Here is an 18070-nt window from a genome sequence, read left to right as displayed (position 1 = left end):
TCCTCTCTCTGGCTGAAAAAGCTCTCTCTAGCTGGTTTTTTTTTTCCCTTCTTAAATATGTTATCACAGAGGTGCTGATTGGCTTGGCCTTGGCCAGTGGCAGGTCCATCTTAGCATTGGCTCTATCAGGCTGGCATTGGCTCTGTCAGACACAGGGGAAGCTTCTAGCAGCTTCTTGCAGAAGCCACCCCTGTACCGCCCCCCCCCCCCCCCCAGACGTTGCCACGCAAACCCCATACGGCTGTTTCTGCATAAGGAGTACTGAAGTGGAGACTGTATGTCATCTCAAAGTTTCCTTCTGGTTTACTAATGTTTCTCTTGTTCTCAACATGTTCTTGCCACTAGAAAACAAGCTACCTCCTCTGGCTCCTTCAGGACTATGCCAACATCAGAAAATCGCAAACTAACTTAAATGTGATCCCCAGAACTGGTTAAAAGTTACCACCCCTTAGGTTTTAGCTGCTAGGTCAGATGCTGAGCTAAGGGCTGTTATTTCTGACTGATACAGACAGAAATTCTGACTTCCATCATACTGAAAAGACACCACTTGTTGGCTGCTTTTTCAATAAATAAATAAAGTAGTTAAAATAGTTATCTAAGGAAGTAAAGTTTCACCTACCCCATGGTAAATATAAGTCTTAGAGATCTTCGTGATCAACCTTGATCTCACAATCATCCTGACTCTTAAACTTAGTTTTCAGTCTTTAGGTACTTGTTACATCTTTGAATTTCCTTGACTGAGAAGGAGTGTTGGTCCTCCTGTCATTCTTACCTTCCTTGGGAGGCACGGGGGGCTATGTATATCCTATCTGAAGCTGCAATGAACCATACCTTACTGTGCAGTCTTAGCTTCCTACTCTATCAGAAGGAATCATGGTTCTGTAAAGTATATACTCATTCCTTTCTTTCATGTTTGTGACCTGACATCATTAATACTGACAGTACAGCTCTGGGAATCATTTGCTAGTTAAATTGAACAGTCTCTCTGCTGTCTTTGCATTGACAAGTTGCAAAATGTTTAATATATTACTTCATATTAAAAACACATTTCAGCAACAAATCCATTAGTAGATCTAAAAATCAAAATAGATGCTCAGAATTCAGAAGTAGTATCAATATCAAATTTTAATGTATTGCTCTTTCATAGCATTTTTCATCTGTGGGTAGCAGTTCTGTATGTAATCATTACTATCCACGTCGCTTGTACAGTTATACAGGGGCAGACAGGGAATGGTAGTCAAATGAAACCTTGGTCAAGTGTTCAGTCCCAGGGGATTGCAGCTATCTCATAACAGTATTTTATGCTTTATATCGTTACACTAGACAGTACCTCTGAAACCAAAGCTAATAAAGAGAAACCGAACACATGAAAGAAAACTAAAAGCATACGGTGAGAAATCTTTGTTGAGTAGAAAATACATTGTCTGCTTTTTAAATCTAAATGGGGGCTGATGGCCTAAGCGCAGTAACTTTAGCACATTTTATGCATGACATCTCACATCTGAGTGGTGGTGATTTACATATATTTATTGCAGAGGTATAAAACTATACTTTGCTGAAACAGGAGTTACTCTTTCGAATGCAATAATGTTACTTTAGCTGATTTTCCAGCTTTTTTATGCTATCGAGTGTATAAAGCATCTAGCTTGTTCAAATGCCACTGATGGATACAAATTTATCATATAGGACAATTATGAGAGGTGTTTTTAAGGAGGATGATGTGTTAAGTATATTTTCTTCAATTTTTGGATCTTTATATTTTGATTATTAACTGTAGATCAAATGCAGTATATAACATTCATACTTTTATCAGAAGTGAAGTTTTATTTTGATTGATTCATACGATATTTAAAATATTGGGTAACTTCCAAATAATTCTTGTTTTTAAATTGGAGGGCTTTCAACAAATGTCAAGTGTTAATCTTAGGCCTGCTCTTAAATTCTAATCAGCTAAGAGCATAATTGTTCACTAGAGAGTGAAGTAAATTACCTTCTTATACACAGCGGCTTAAAGAACTAGTGGGAAGGAGGCTCCAGAATTGGTGGTCATGCAAAATGCAGGTACTCCAAAATGCAAGTAAATGATCGGCGTACTGAAGATCACATTAGTCACCCTCCCTTTGAAGAGACAAGGATAACCTTTGCGCCCTGATGTCTAGAGTGTTCTTGAATTTAGTGGGACTCCTTCCAGTGAGCGCTAGGATTTTAAATTAGGTTGAAGAGGTGACGGCTGTTGACATTTGGATGAGAATGGTGCAGTGCCATTACGTGCGCTACATTTTAGAAACTTGGGAGATAATTTATCCAGCTTTGCTACGTAGGTTACAATTTTTCTAGAGCTTGGATATTTGTGTGCATGTGGTGTTTGTGCGTGCCAGCCTTTAGGAGCAAGCTATTACTATAAGTAGTAAAGGGGAGTATTGTCCATTGGAAATAAGTGGTGAATGCTGATGGATATAGCTGATTTTATTTAAGGCCAGATTCTCTGGTATTTAGTTGTGGGTAAAGGCTGTCTCCAGAATCACTGTGGATTACGGAGAAAAAAAAAAAAAGTGGTTTATCGTAATTTTTAGGTACCCCTTGAAATCTGGTGCATTTGCACTCTGCTTTCAAAAGGATCTGTTGTACTTAACTGGTTCCTTGGATGCCGCTGGCATGACATCTGAAGTAAAGATCGAAGATTTCCCAAGGGAAGATGGAACATGGGGCTCTGAATGTGTTCTCACTATTTAAATAGTCATTAGGCCAGATTCTGCTGGATTCACAGATGCACAACCAGTCTTCCATATTCATGAATGCTCTTCATCTGCTTTGACAAATGGTGCAGTTTGAGAATTGAGCTTTCATCTCTTTGCTTCTATTTAACCAGTTTAACTTGGGTTCAGAAATCCTGAGGTTAATGAATCCAAAGAAAGCTCCAGGTGAATTTGGCCATTTACTTTTTATCTTCAGCTGGAGAGTTATCTTGTGAAAATCAGTAATATGTGATTTACTCCTACTTCCTGTGCATCTTTTATTGTTTTAGAACATAATGACTTTTTCTCTGGAACAGGTTTTCGAGTTATCTTCCTGTCAGCACCTTCAGAATTTCCCTGTGTTCTCTTCTGTATTCATAAAATTTATAGCCTAGATTATCACCTGGTGGAATGCATGTAGTTCTTTGCTATCAGCGGAGATGAGGCACAAAAAAAAAATTCAATGCAGGTTCCAAGTCATGCTTTAAATACAGCATCATCCTTCCCCTCCAAGTAACATTTATGGTATTTCATCAAGTAAAAACAACAGTATTAATAACCATGCCATCACTCAGCATTTGCAATTCTCTTACTAATATTACCAATGTACAGAATTGCATTCAGTTTAAAAGATGCAGTAAATCTACCTGACCACTAAATGGCACTCTTTTCCTTTTGAGAGCCAAAACCAAAGGAAAGAAACTTAAATCCAGGTAGGGGGATAATATGCAAATGTATATTTTCTTATTATCTAGTCTCCAAATCGTTGGTTGCCAATAAAAGAAAAGTGACTTATTTATTCATTCTTTGCTTTGCAGTTGTTATGACTGGTAGAATCTGAACAGACCCTGGTGAATTTGTAATGGCTTGGGTTTGGGTGTTACATTGGCTCGTAGTTTTGTATCACTGTGTTCTGTTGAAGAACTTCACGCATAACACAAAACAAGAAGAGAAGCAACTGAATTTCTTTCCAAGTTAAGTTTTTATTTGATTCATGTTAGGAATTTGAATTAGGCTGAGAGAGTTGGGGTTGTTCAGCCTGGAGAAGAGAAGGCTCCAGGGAGACCTTGTAGCAGCCTTCCAGTATGTAAAGGGGGGGCTACAGGAAAGCTGGAGACGGGCTGTGTACGAGGGCATGGAGTGATAGGACAAGGGGTAATGGTTTTAAACTGAAAGAGGGTAGATTTGGATTAGATATTAGGAGGAAATTCTTTATTGTGAGGGTGGTGAGGCACTGGAAGAGGTTGCCCAGAGAAGCTGTGGCTGCCCCATCCCCGGAAGTGTTCAAGGCCAGGTTGGATGGGGCTTTGGGCAAGGTGGTCTAGTGGAGGGTGTCCCTGCCCATGGCAGGGGGGTTGGAACTAGATGATCTTTGAGGTCTCTTCCAACTCAAACCATTCTATGATTGTATGATAAGTTTTCTGATGTTTAATGGCCATAGAGCATATCTATTGCATGCCTGGATGGAGACCACTGAGTTCTGGCTATTCTCTTTCCAGTACTAGTCTATCTGCATGATGCTTCATTATCCTGCGTTAGCCTGCTCTGAAGTTTTTCAGACATATTTACATATGGGTGCCAAGCACACGGTCAGTTAACGGACATCTGCATGTTGTGCGGAGTTAGGGCATATGCAGCGGAAAATATTTTTGGAAGAAATTAAACCCCTAGAATTTTATATCTAATCTTCTGATACATGATTCTTCTTTCACTCTGTTGAGCTCTGTGGGACTGCAATGTCAATGTCAGTATTGGATTTGAAAATTATAGGAAGCAGAAACTTATTTAGATAACTTTCTTAAGGAAAACAGCCTCCAAAATACCTCTGTACATGCTAATGTTGTTTTGCTTGCCATGATCACTTGTATAATTAAAAACACTGGTTTACAGGTCAGGATAACTGAAGCATCTGTGTTGCACTCTTGTAGTGTGATCTTGAGCAACCAACTTTTATGACTTTCACAGTTAGATAGGGGTTCAATTCATGAACTCTGGTTTCCTAAACAACAAAGTGATTATACTTTGCATAGGTATATCTGTGACGAACCTTAAAATATATACTTGAGTAACACGCATCTTTCAGAAAGGTATTGGTCTTAATTTTCAACACATCTAAAGACACACAGCCACCAATTTTATGTTTTGTTGTTTTCTTTTTCTTTTTTTTTTTTTTCCTTCCCAATAGTTTAATTGCTCTTAAAGCTACAGTTTGGCTTCTATGATACCTCCCTCTGCTTGTTTAGGGAGGTCTGGGATTTTCTTCCATACAGGATCACACGTAGCATAATGAACGCACCCTTCAGTCATCTGTTTGAGAAGGTGAGATGGTAACCAAGTTGAGTCTGACTTCAGAGTCACCAGTTCATATTTGTCCAGTCAAGGCTTGTGTTGGACATTTTTGCAGAGACAGCAAAAGAGTTTTGGTTTGCTGTGAACCAAAACTCCACTTCAGAGGCGTAGTGATAGTCTGCGTTCTTTGTTTCTAGGGCTATAATCCTGCACTAGGCTCCATTCAAACACTGTTTGTTAGAATCATCCAGTTTAATGGCTCTTCAAGACCGCTAAGCTTGCCTGACCTGCCTGTCATTTTGACCCTGAACCTTTTTGCCAAGCATAATCTATTCCTATGTCAATGTATATTTGTCTTTAAAACAAAATACATTTCCCTCAAACCTTGGTTAGATTTCAAGCCTTAGTGATTTTTTTTTTAGAATATTTGAGACTTTTAGAGGAAGTGTGGAAAGGCATCAGTGCAATGATCAATTTTCAGACAGATGCATATATTTTGCTTGGCATGTGCTTTTTTCTGCAGCATAGATGTTTGGCTAGCAGTCTGTACTTCTGAAAATCAATTTGAAAAATTATGCTGTTATTTTGACCATTAATTGGAAGAACTCAGCACATCACTTGCAAGCCTGGCATAGCAGTGACCTCTACTTCTCAAAGTTTTGCATCATGACTGTAATATTGAACTTTTGGAAGAACCACAGCACGTACCTGTGCCACGTGTCAGATCAGATGACCACAATAGTTTCATTTGGCCTTGAAATCTAGTAAATTATATATGAGAAACACAAAGCATAGCAAAATATGAGACGTATGTAAATGGGCAGAATTTTAGAAGTGCAGGCATGACAAAGGGACATTCATATTCTGTTTCCCAATTTTCTTTATGGCACAGGAGACTTCGTACCATTCGCTTTCCACAACTGCCACTGACCTTTCTTGTCACCTAGCTAACTTGTGAACACCATTTACCTGGTATTGCATGAAAAGCTTTGTAAGCAGCCTAGGAAATTCTTATTCTGGTTGTCTTCTGGAGCCCATCTTTTGCTTACTGTCACAACATACCAGTGAAGAGCCTTCACTTTCCAATCCTGTGAACGTATAAGTGCTCTTCCTTGACCTTTAGCTGGGGTCTAGCCATAGATGCCCACAGGAGGAAGGTGTGACGTATTCTGTCTCATCCCAGGATTTAACCTGCTGTTCCTTAAAGCCTCTCCATTTCTTCTCTTGGTTCAGAGGTATATCAATAGGTGATTGTAATGCTGCTGGTGTGTCCCTTTGCTGCTGGAGTAAGGAGTCCAGCTTTGCTGCTGGAGTGGTAAGACTGTGGGTGCTGCTCTACCTGCTTTCCTCATTTCTCCTCTACTTTGTGGTTACTCTGGAGCAGTCAGCTTTAGAAGTAGCCAGCTGTTTGCTTATACATGCTTGTATGCAAGATTAAGTGACTGCAGAGACATTTGAGTTGCATTTGCTTTCCCCCAGGATCCTATATGAGTGTGGGAGCCAGGCTGCAGCTTAGCCCGGGAAAAGTCTGTAACCACTGCAGACAGGGTCTGAAGAATAAGGTGGAATTGACTTTCCCCAATATATGTTTATTTTTATTTTCTGAAGAGACTGATTTTTTTTTTTTGGTATGTATTGTTGTTAGATTTATTAAATGGTACCAGAAAACTGATTTTATAAAATTTTGACAATTTTAGCCCTAAGAAAAAACAAAACAAAACTTCAATACCAGTTAAGCACATAGTGAGCTTGAAGTTTCTCAAGGGAGATGTGCAAATATTGGAGTTATTAACTAAGCAAGGTTCCAGATTTGGGGCAGTTTTAATCACTAAACAAAAACAATGACAGCAAAATTCTGTCAAGAGTTGTTTGTTGTTTAGTTTTTTTTAAGAAAAAAAAAAAAAGAAAAAAGGAAACCACCCATGAGAGGGCCTATTGTTTGCATTTTATAATAAATATGGAAGATGTGTTCACCAAGAAAAGATAGGGCATTTTTGTTATGGATCCTCTAATCGTTTCAATGCCTGGTGTAAATTTCTACTACACGGTATATGAGTGACTTCTGCGAAAGAAGGAGTGAGTCAGGAATAGCTATGACAAATGTGCTGCTGTAGGCACTGCTCACTGGGTTGCTTGCCACTGAGGCTGACAAAGGCAGTTATTCTGCAACTGAGAAGACGTACAGCTCTACTGGCCGCTGTACCTCCTGCTCCTGCTAGCAGGTGCCAATACGGTTGTAATAGAAAGCCAAATAGCCTCGAACTCTTGCAAAACAAAAATACCTCACGTAACATTCCTGGTGAGCTTTTGTTGTTAGAAACTGTAAGGAGACCTGACATTGTGATTTTTATTTAATAATTTCTCTTGGAGAACTGTGATTTTAGAGGTTTATCTGTGTATTAATTGTTTAAATTAATTTCTTGTGGCTACAACCATTCAGTACAAACAACAATAAATTAATCTTGCTTGCTTGTCTTTATTTCAGCTAGGCCAAGAATAATAGTTGAAGCCAAGAGACCATGCTCTTGAAAATGCTCGCTATTGAGTTTTGACAGTTTTACTTGCGGTGAATGACAGTCGAGGATATTGTTGTTAGAGTAGTCATTCCTTCAGGGGCTTGTATTGTGCCTACAGAAATGCCCTGCAGGTCTTTTTATATTCCTCCTTTTAAGATGCCGGTGTCACAATCACTCCTGTTTCTCTCCTTTTCTTGAAGGCATCACATAACTTAAATAGAAACCCAAACATGATCAAAACCAGAAGTAAAACTATTATCCTTCCCTTAGCTGAAAATGGAACTTGGAGGCAGCCGGCTCTTGCAGCTGGTGAAATCCCTGTTGGGATTTCCTGCATGTCCTTTAGGAGGAGAGACGAGGGTTTCCCAGTCTCTGGTACCTTATGGCTTTTACCAGGGGGTGGCTTTACGCCTCCATCTGAAATTGGCACTTTCAATAATGCCTTTTGCATTCTTACTGGAAAAGTGTAGCTTTTGGCTGCTCTGGTTTTTTCCATCACCAGGGACTGTGGAGTTTTTCTTCCGTATTTCCTGGTGAGAGCTCCTGCAGGCAGCCTCGCACTTTGTGGCTCTGTTGGTAAGTCAGGAGGACCAGGAGGTCCAAGAGCTCAGGCCTGTCTATAGGCCAAGAATGGCAGATATGCTACCGGTGGTGATGAACAGGTTCAGCCTTCTTTGCCCCGTGAACCTACCTGTGGCTGTTTTCTATAGTAAATTAATTTAACTAGTCATCTTCAAAGCCTCTTTGTGACTAAACCAATGTACTTACTTGGACCACATGGTGATTATTACAGTGCATCCCAGACCAAATGACTAAGCCTCCACTTTTTATTCTAGTGGATATTCATACCGTTTAATTATGAGACTTCCTGCAGTTTGGCAAGACATGATTCTTGGGGCTCAGATCATTAGTCTTTCATCACAACCTTTCCCTCATTTATGCATGTGATTTTTATTTATGTCCATGTCACAAAACAAGTCACACACTACAGTGCTAAAAATACAAGCCTGTGACATCACCCTGACCAACAGTGTTGCCAAAAGTTAATGAAAGTTAGTTGTTATTTTAAAAGTCCTAATGTTAAGACTAAACAATGCTTTTGGATAGTGAGAAGCAATACTTACCCACTGGATATAGAATATCCTTTTACTTTTAAAGGTTGTTTTTTCAATTCCTGTGTAGGCTGCTTGGAACAATATTTGCATTAAGTAGTTCACTGTGAATAAGGAAGTATTTTCGAAGCAGCCTGAAGCATAAATAGATATACTTAGAATATTTTAGGTGTATACTAGTTACAGCTGAAAAACTAACCTACTTAATTTTCTGTGAATGCAGTTATAGTTTTTCCTGGTGTTGCTACAGTGATTTATCATTGCAGGAACTGCAACAAGGAACAGTTGTTCACGGAGAGGTTAGCAGCATGGCCAGAGATATGGAACAGGTTTTATATGGAACAAATGCAGATTCTGCATCTTGTAAAAGAGATAATGGGCAAAGCATCCAAAAGAAGTCTGTAAAATCCTAGTGGAAAGTGAAGGGGAAATTGTGCATTGTCTTTTCCAATACTAAAATTGGGGGAGTCAAATGAAACTAGCTGGTGGCAAGTTTAAAGTGGGCTAATAGGAATATTTCTTCCCATAACCTGTAGTTTAGCTTTGGAACTCTACAGGATGTTGTGGATGCTACAAGTTTACACAACAATGGAAGTACCTGAACAAATTCATAAAATCCATGAGGGATTAGTAAATACAAACACATCCCCTTTGTTTAAGCAAGTCTGCAAGTCATTGTAAGCTGGGGGAGGCTGCTTGAGAAGACTCTGAACAAGAGTTAAGGTACTACCCTGTCCTTCTCAAGAGAGACCAAACTACAGTCATTCTGTCAATACAGTGGACTTAAGAGAAAATGTGCATGAAGTGGGCCACCAGTGTTGTAATTATCTAGGTGATTATGTTAGCAATCAGTATTTATCACTTACCGTGTCCATAGGGTCCTTAGGTGATCAGGGCATACCCTTCCATTCGGTGTCAACCCTACCGGCAGCATTCCATTAAGTGTTAATGTTAAAAGAAGCAGCAGTTTCATTTCTTATACATAGAATACAAGTCAGCAGGCCCAATTTTCACATGTGGCCATTACCATATTGTTGCAGTGGCTTGTGACAACTAACAAACTTCGGATACAAAAGCAAGGGTGCAGATAATCACTACAGAACCACTGGTGTGTTAGAAGAATTCCCTGGCTCCTGCTTAATGTCGCGTTACGTACCCTTCACCATTGGGTGCCATTGTGGATAGCACAAAGCAGATATGTGTGTGCAGCCTTCATGAATACTGCCAGGAAACATAAGAACCCGATAGAAAGTAATTCATTTGCCCGTAATGGGCCTGTAATTGTTGCTATTACAAAATTTCTGATTGTGACTATGCTGTGTTTAAGAATTGGGCCTGTGGTTTTATTGCAGAATTATTGCAGCAAACCCTTTGGGGACTGTGAGTGTATAGTCTCATTCTCTTAAGTATTCATTTGGCCAACATTGTGAAATGTAGCTGTTTCTAGGGGACAAGAGGCCCTAGAATAACTATTGAACTAATAATGAAATAGAGATCCATTTAGTTTCCCAAAGACCATCATCAAATCTAGAATCAAGCAGCGGGAAAATTAAGCTTTTTTAATTATTTTTTTTAATATTAGGCTTTTTTTTTTTTAAGTAGATGGGCAAAAATGGCTTTCATGCAAAGTACCTTGACCTTTTGTGTGGCTTTAAAGAGACTAAAAGTCTCCTTGGGCTTTAGGATTTAATAAGAAATTATTAAAAGACTTTGCTGTGTTTCTGGGGCTGAGAAAGAGGGTATAGAACTGAAATCATACACTTGTTTTTGCTGAAGTGTTTCATGCAGGTGATGTTTGGGGTTGATGAAGAGACAGGTCTGAACAGTGGTTCTTTTCTGAGCCCACTGAGTGGAGCAACAATGTCAGGGGACATGTCCGTGCAGTGAGGAAGGGATTAGCACGGTGATTAACCACAGTTCTTACTGGACATACCAGATTTAGTAACTATACCAGATTTAGTAACTAGGTTTCAAGATTCTGTCTTATAAACTATTTCTACTGACAGTAGCTTTCCTGGGAAAATAGTTTGAGTTACATGTTTTAAACATTCCTTTTTCCTTCCTCAGCTCTTCACTTGTCCTCAAAACTAGACTAATCTACTGAAGAAATTTACAGTAGATCCTCTATTCATTTTTATTTGGTTGGTTGGGTTTTGTGTTGTCTCACCTGTAACAGTTCTTTGTCTTGTGTTTCCATTACCTGAAGAACCTGCATATGGGTTGCATATCTTGCAGCTCTTCCTTGTCCTTTGCTCAGAGCATCTCAGAGCATGGCTCATTTCCTGAGCCTCCTCGTGGCACAGCCCAGTTTAGGAAACTGTAAATGCCTGCACTGAGAATTTGTGCTCTGGAGTAGTTAAAACATATCTTCTAGCCTTCAGTAGTAAAAGGAATGTGTGATTGGATACTTGGGATCCAGATATTGCTCCCCCGTGCTTCAGTCCTATCTTCTACAGTGGCAGTTGATGGATATTTCAGGGGAAAGTATTTAGCACCTTCCAAGCTTCTGGCTGGTTGCCTAGTTTTTTACCAAAGCAGAAGGTTTGTTGGTATAAAACAGCTGTTGTTTCTAGACTTGATCTGTCTCTGATTGTTTTAAACTTTAAAGGCACAAGTGTAAATACTTTGAATTGTCAGAACAAGTGCCCAGCTTTTTTAAATCCAGAAATACATCACTGTTTTTGTCTCCCTGTGTCGTCAATCCCTTATGCTTGATTGCACACTGCATATGAACATTTCCCTTCTGTTTTCTCTAAGCAGGTAGTACTTGCTGCTAATTTCATCTATCACTTGCATATTGTGTCCAGGGAGACTTTTTTTTGATAGTGAGTGATGATAACCAGATTTTCTCTCTCCACTATTAAAAAAAAAAAAGAAAAAAAAAAAGGGAAAAACGTGAACAATTAACAGTGTTTGAAATAGATGCTGTAAATGACACCCCTAGAGCTTAAAAATCTTTTTATTCTCCAGAGAGATACATTCTATTCAGTAGCTGTTGAAGGCTTCCTACTGCCCTACTATTTAGGGAATTAAAAATTTTTCACTGTTTGGTTCAAAGTAGAAGAAAACTGTTTAATTAGTCATTCTCAATGTTCTTGAAAGAAACAGCAAGGGAAAAAAAACCAACCAAACAAACCTAAGATTTTTCTTCTCCAGATGTAGAAATCTATTTTCATAGTGAATGATCTGGGACTGCTTAAACTAAGTAGGGTAAATTCAAGCCAGCACTCCTAGTGATAAATATATGGGGTACTTTTAAACCACTTGGCGATGGAAGAAAACAAACTGTATGCATCATTAAAGTATAAATTGAAGAATCTGGGGAGAAATTATGCAACTTCAAAATCAGTATAGATCTTTCATAATACTATTATATGAAGTTAGACTGTTTGTTTTCTTGTTCTGTAGAGTTGTCCTTTATATGACTTGTTGTTTGGTATGTAGTGTCTTTTATTTCACTAAGAAAAATATGTTTCTTTAATGATAATACATAGTAAAGATGTTCCTCCATTTGTATTATTTCACTACAGTTATTAGCTGATTCATGTAATGGTTGAATTGTGAGTAAAGGAGATGCAATGGTACTGAAAAATACCATGTCGCATGCAAATTATTTCTTTTTTCAGAAGGTATTGAGTGTATAATGCATTCTGAGATACTAAATATTAGTCTCCTAAGCTTAAAGAAATTGCTACAGGTAGTATAAAATTAGCCAATGTTTCCCTTGATGTTGAAACCTTGTAAAGTGTTTTTTTTTGTTTGGTTGTTTTTTTTTCCAATGCTTCTGGAAGTACGCCACAGTAAATGTAATAATGAACCTCTACCTGCAATGTGTACTTAATGTTTGTGTGCCATTGTAAAAATGTAGTGCATAGATGGGAATATTTTCTTTATTGGTTTCTTTATTGGAAGAGTGGATATTGTATACCATAACTTCAGAAAGACTTCCAACACTGTCTCCCATAAGATCCTCATAGGCAAGACGTTGATGCGTCGGCTGGATGAGCAGGGAGTGAGGTGGATTGAGAACTGGCTGAATGGCTGGGCCCGGGGGTGGTGAGCATTGAATTCACTTGCACAGTCACGTCAGGAATAATGTAATAGACTGGGGTGGCTGGTTCTGTTGATGGCTTTCCAAACAGCAACTCAGATGATTGAAAATTCTGCTTTTCTGTGTTTTCCTTACCAATTCATATGGTAAGGCTAAATTTGTAAAGTTCTTGCTGGCTGATAAAGTGCAAGTTGGATACATGAGAGGATTTATAGTTAAAAGGGGTAACCCCTTAGTGTAATTGCTTGATATTCTGAGATTTGTAATATTTTGAGGATTTAAGAGACTTGGATTCATGAAGAGTAAGATATGTGGACTTCACTAATTGGCTTTTTTGGGGGTAATGTAAACCACTTGTAGATAAACAATGAAGGTATAGAAGAGAAGTTTGAAGTGTAAAACACGGTCTGCTTAAGTAAAACAGTGCCCATCCCCATTAGTGTTAAAGTTGAGAGTCCACATTCAAGCACATTCTCATTATTTTAATGCACGTTATGAACAGATAATAAGAGAATACACTCCAGTAGGTGAAAATTACTTGCTGCTGTGCTGTCGCTATTTCATGACATTTTAGTTAATTATACTGTCCCATAATAACTTATGACTGTGTGCACAGAGACTTGAGATAAAAAGGAGGAATCGTAGTGGTTTTCAAAAGCCAGACCAAAGAGTATTGCTGTCTAGAATGGGAAGGTGATAAATTCCGTGAGCTCAGATCACTGGATGACCACTGGGTTTGTCTTTGGCTGTAAATTAGGAAATTATACAACTCCTATATAGCATTAATTATTAAACAAAAGCAATTTCACAGTTTTATTCATTCATGAAATTTCTGTAAGGAGGAGGAGACTAGCAGTGTTGTCTTTGTTACTTATGATTTCCTATTTTATCTTTCTTTGTAACTGTCCTGATTGACAACGGCTGATCTAGGAAAAATCCTACCCTGTGATGCTTCCATAGTCACTAGACTTTTTACGAGTTCTGGAGTAATAACTAGATATTCAGGTGGTCTGACAGGTCTTTTAAAGAAAAATACGTATTTACTGCATCCTTCACTCTCCCTGTTTTATCAGTGTTTCAGGTTAAAATTCAAGTACTAAATATCAGTATCATCCTTTGACAAATCTTTATAAAATTCTTTGTAAATCAAGAGACAAATAGACATAAATGTTCTTATTTGCATATATTCAGTCACCGGTTGTAATGAGAAGATACTATGTTGTATGTGGTAGTACATAATATCTTGCTAGTAGATGATCTGCTGGTTGCATGTAACATAGTAGGATAAAAATCACCTAAAATTCTTTTTTTAATTATGTAATCTCTAGTTCAATGTATTTTGCATTAGTTCCCTCCTTAATTTGTTATGCATGAAGCTATAATGTATATCCTACTTGCATACCTGTAGGCAGTATAGCAAGTTCTGTTTGGGCATGACTGTGTTTTGGAGATGGGTGTCTATGATAGTGACAAAGATTTGAGTAGCTCTGGTTCCAAAGAAAAATGAAGGCAAGGTTTCCATACAGGTCATCTTATGTGTCTTAGTCACTTAGCGCAACATGCATGTTAATATTTAAAAATACAAGCATAAGCAATGCTGGAGAAGATTATTAAATGTAATTACATGTACATGTAAGAGCATTAAATGTAATTACATGTACTCCACTAAAATAGTTTCCTCCTGCCAGAATCTGCTTGTGTTCCAGCCGATTGTGCTGCTTGCTGAATGGCTCAGAATTGCTCTGAAAACAAAAAGACCTTTGCACTTTTCTGATCTTTGTAGAAATATCCAGCCCTGTTCTGACCTTAAAATCTACTCTCTAACTGCCTTAAAGCACCAGTTATTGCTCCAGGGTGTTTGTTGGGCCTGCAGTCTATCTTGTGTGCTGAATTCACACTGAATGGAATTTGAATGCTCAGAGTAAAACACCACAGTTAGTTGTTCTTGACCCGGTCAAGCCAATATGGAGGAAGTTTTACTCCAGTTTTGCTTCTCTTGGAAGAGGAGCATAAGCTATGCAAAAGCTACGTTGTTTGTGGGCAATAAGGAGGCATGTGATCATGGAGGATGGAAGGTAGGAGAGTTTTCAGAAACAAGTTTTCCATTGATAAATAAATGCCACAGTTCAATGTCTCCAGCTGTCACAATCTTGCATAAATGTATATATTTGTAAAATAGGTTCTTTCTGGTTTGGAATTGCTGAGATTTTATCACAGTTCTTGTTTTACAGGCTATGATATTGGCTGGGTATGTGCATGTGTACACTCTATAACATAGTTCTGTATATTATATATAAAAATACCGTATGACTTTCTGCTTAAAAGATAGGTCATCACATTTCTTCCTGTTTATGTATGATATATAATAGTACCATAAATGTATGTTATAAGAAGCTGCTGTGTTTTGCTCAATACATCCAATTCTTAATTCCAGCTTTTATTTGGCTCATAAAGGTACACCTTGGCTGTAAAGGAAATCTATACCTTCAAAATCAGTAGGAGTGGTGACTGCTAAATGCTAAATTACTAGTGATGCTTGCAACTTAGAATATGTATAACTTTGAACAAATATAGTTGTCTGGAGGTCAGGAGCTTTTGGGTATTCATTTATTAGTGCTAATTGAACCAGATGCTCAGCTGAAATACTTGATTATTCTTCTAGCACTATATATCATCTAAGTCATGTCATCCAGCACAGTAATATGTAGATAATTTGTATTAACGAAAAGCATGAATCAATATATCAGATATCACTCCTAGACCATTTAGATTTGTCCTCTTGGGATTAAAGTGAGATGTTAGGTTGAAGAAAAAAAAAAAATCATAATCAGGTTCTCTCAAATCTACTTTGTTACAAAAATTTTTGAAGGTGGGAGGTTTGTCTGAAAATCATCTATAATTTCCACTCTCATTCTCATTTTGTGATGAAAAAGGAAATAGTAGTACATCATATTCTGATGTCATTTATGAAGTATGAGTCCTTTTAGGACTCAGACACATCAATGAGCTAGAGCAGACTGTCCATTGGATCATGCGTGAGGTAAAACTTAGGGAGTGAAAATAAGTGGTATCAGTCTATGGCAAAAAAAAAAAAGTGCCAAGCAAGCACTTTAGGAAATGTGAAAAGCAATGAAGTTCTCATTGCAGATGACCACAGTGAAGTCTGATTAATCATTTGCATATTTGTTTATTACAGTATGACTTGATTATATTTTTTTTTCTTTAAACATTTAAAACACAAACTGAGTTCACATTTAACACTCAGATTTTTTTTTTGTCTTTGCAGTTTGCCGGGAAGACTCATACCAGTCGATAGTCTCATGTGCTGCTGTAGTACTTACTCCCGTAGAGCCGACAGTGGATACAAGGAAAAAAGAACAGACAATAATGCCTGATGTGTCTAAACAGTGAGTTATTCAAATAACATGATCTCTTACAACTGCAATTTAAATGCCAGACCAGATTCTTTCTTGTGGATATGCATATACACGTCCTTTCTGTTTCATCAGTGGTTACATAGGCGGTTCCAAAAGCAGAAATTGGCCTGAGGCTAGGCTGCTTCTTTTGTTCATTAGCCTACCTTTTTTCCCAAGGCTTTTGATAATGAGGTAGATAGAGGGAATGGGCATTTATTAGCTAAGAAACTGGCTTTTTAACAGGCTTAATAAGGCAATTCTTTTTGTTTAAATAGTCCTGTCATTCTTGCACAGTTTTTCTAGACAGTAGCTGATTTTTAGAAGGAACATAAATCCTAAATGCTCTGCTCATCTGAGATATTTCAGTATTTTTCAGTGACCATTTTACTGCTGCGTTATGAGACATGATGGCATCTTCAAAAGTGTGGTAGCGGTCTTCCAAGGAAATCCTATTTAACCAAATAGACTGTAATTTGAGATCTTGCATTAGATGACAATCATAACTACAGCATGCTCAGTAACATTTGTCTTGCAATACCAGGCAGGATGGTTGTTTCTTAACAGTTGAGTCCTTGGAGAACAAAAAGAACTTTTTTCAATGAAAAGGAAGAAAACATAATGGTAATACTTTATCACAACAGAAACTTGGGGTCTGTGCATTTTGAAGTGTGGATGATAATTAAAAACATGACAGTGGATAACACGACATCATTATTGGTCCTTACCATTTATATTTAGTTTTCCAGTTCTCTGGGTTTATACAAATTTAGCTGTCATCTTGTCTATAAAACGCTAGCTTGCATGCCTATTACTGTAAGAAAATGAAAACATCCTCCCCATCACCCAAACAACCCCTCAAACCCCCAGACTCCACCAATGGATTAGATTAGATGGGATGTGATTTTGGTACAGATCTATGGCTTAAGTCTGTATCTGACTGTGATACCTTTTTCAATCTGGCGATAAACCCATTTCATCTAGTCTACCTGTACTTAAAATTTAACACAGTATATTGCCTATCATCTAGGTATTATCACAATGACTTAATGTTTGAAATACTGTTAGCATCTAATTGTTTTAGTGTTTCTCATATGGCACCCTGAATACTAAGGAATTGGAAAGGCAATGGGCTGCGAAATACTGTACTGAAATCCGGAATAATTTCTGTGGTTAGTTCAAACAGCATAGTATGTTTTTGCCTTTTCTCCACTAAAAGGCGAGCCTGCACTGTTGTTTGATTGGCTTTTTCCTCTACTATCAGCAGTTTCAGCATTTTGTAATCTCTTATGAATTCAAAGTAAGGAAACTCCGGTATGTGTTTAGCATGTGCTTGAAAGCTGAATGATGACACCTCCTAGATTTTCTTTCCTTCACCTGACTGGTATTAGCAAGTCTATTAATCTGCTTTCTGGAGTGTTTGGGGTTTTTAAATATTTCCTTTACAACCTGACTAGTGATATCTTCTAAGCACATAGACTTAAATCATACTTGTCTTATGCACTCAGAGGTCTCAGAAACATGGTCTAACCTCTGCCACTCTTCCAATTTTCACATCTGAAAATATGACTTGTGGCTCTGGAATTCTTTCAAAAAGAAACAAGCCAGTGCTTAAACAGATTAAATAAATTTGAACTTCTTCACATGAAACAGCATCATTGTATTAGTATCTTTAAACCAATAGTTCTTACAAGTATATTGGAAATGAAACAAACATCTTGCTGGAAAACTTTTGCACGTTGTTAGAATGGGAATTCAGTAAATATTGTAGAAACCTTCAAAGTAATTGTAGGGGGGTGAAAACATACGGCTCCACGAAAATCTCAGGCTTTGTGGAACATCAGCATACCTTTTAGGTCTCTCGTTTTACACTGTGCTTTCTACATGTAGATAATTTTCCCTGTATCCAGTTTTAATGGAAGGAAACCAGATCCCAATTCCTGTGTCTAAATAT

General features: G+C 37.9%; 1 protein-coding gene across 6 annotated transcripts in view; it reads left to right on the top strand.

The window, feature by feature from the left end:
• CCSER1 (coiled-coil serine rich protein 1) overlaps positions 1-18070 on the top strand; it is a 721701-nt gene that overhangs the window by 162737 nt on the left and 540894 nt on the right. For all 6 annotated transcript variants that reach the window (XM_075751609.1, XM_075751606.1, XM_075751608.1 and 3 more), the window contains exon 5: positions 15990-16110. In XM_075751609.1, coding sequence (XP_075607724.1) covers positions 15990-16110 — 121 coding nt within the window. The remainder of the gene's footprint in view (positions 1-15989; positions 16111-18070) is intronic.

The sequence above is a fragment of the Balearica regulorum genome, chromosome 4 (assembly GCF_011004875.1).
Source record: "Balearica regulorum gibbericeps isolate bBalReg1 chromosome 4, bBalReg1.pri, whole genome shotgun sequence".
Classification (NCBI taxonomy): domain Eukaryota; kingdom Metazoa; phylum Chordata; class Aves; order Gruiformes; family Gruidae; genus Balearica; species Balearica regulorum.
The sequence above is the reverse complement of the archived record's forward strand: the minus strand, read 5'-3'. Positions and strand labels throughout refer to the sequence as shown.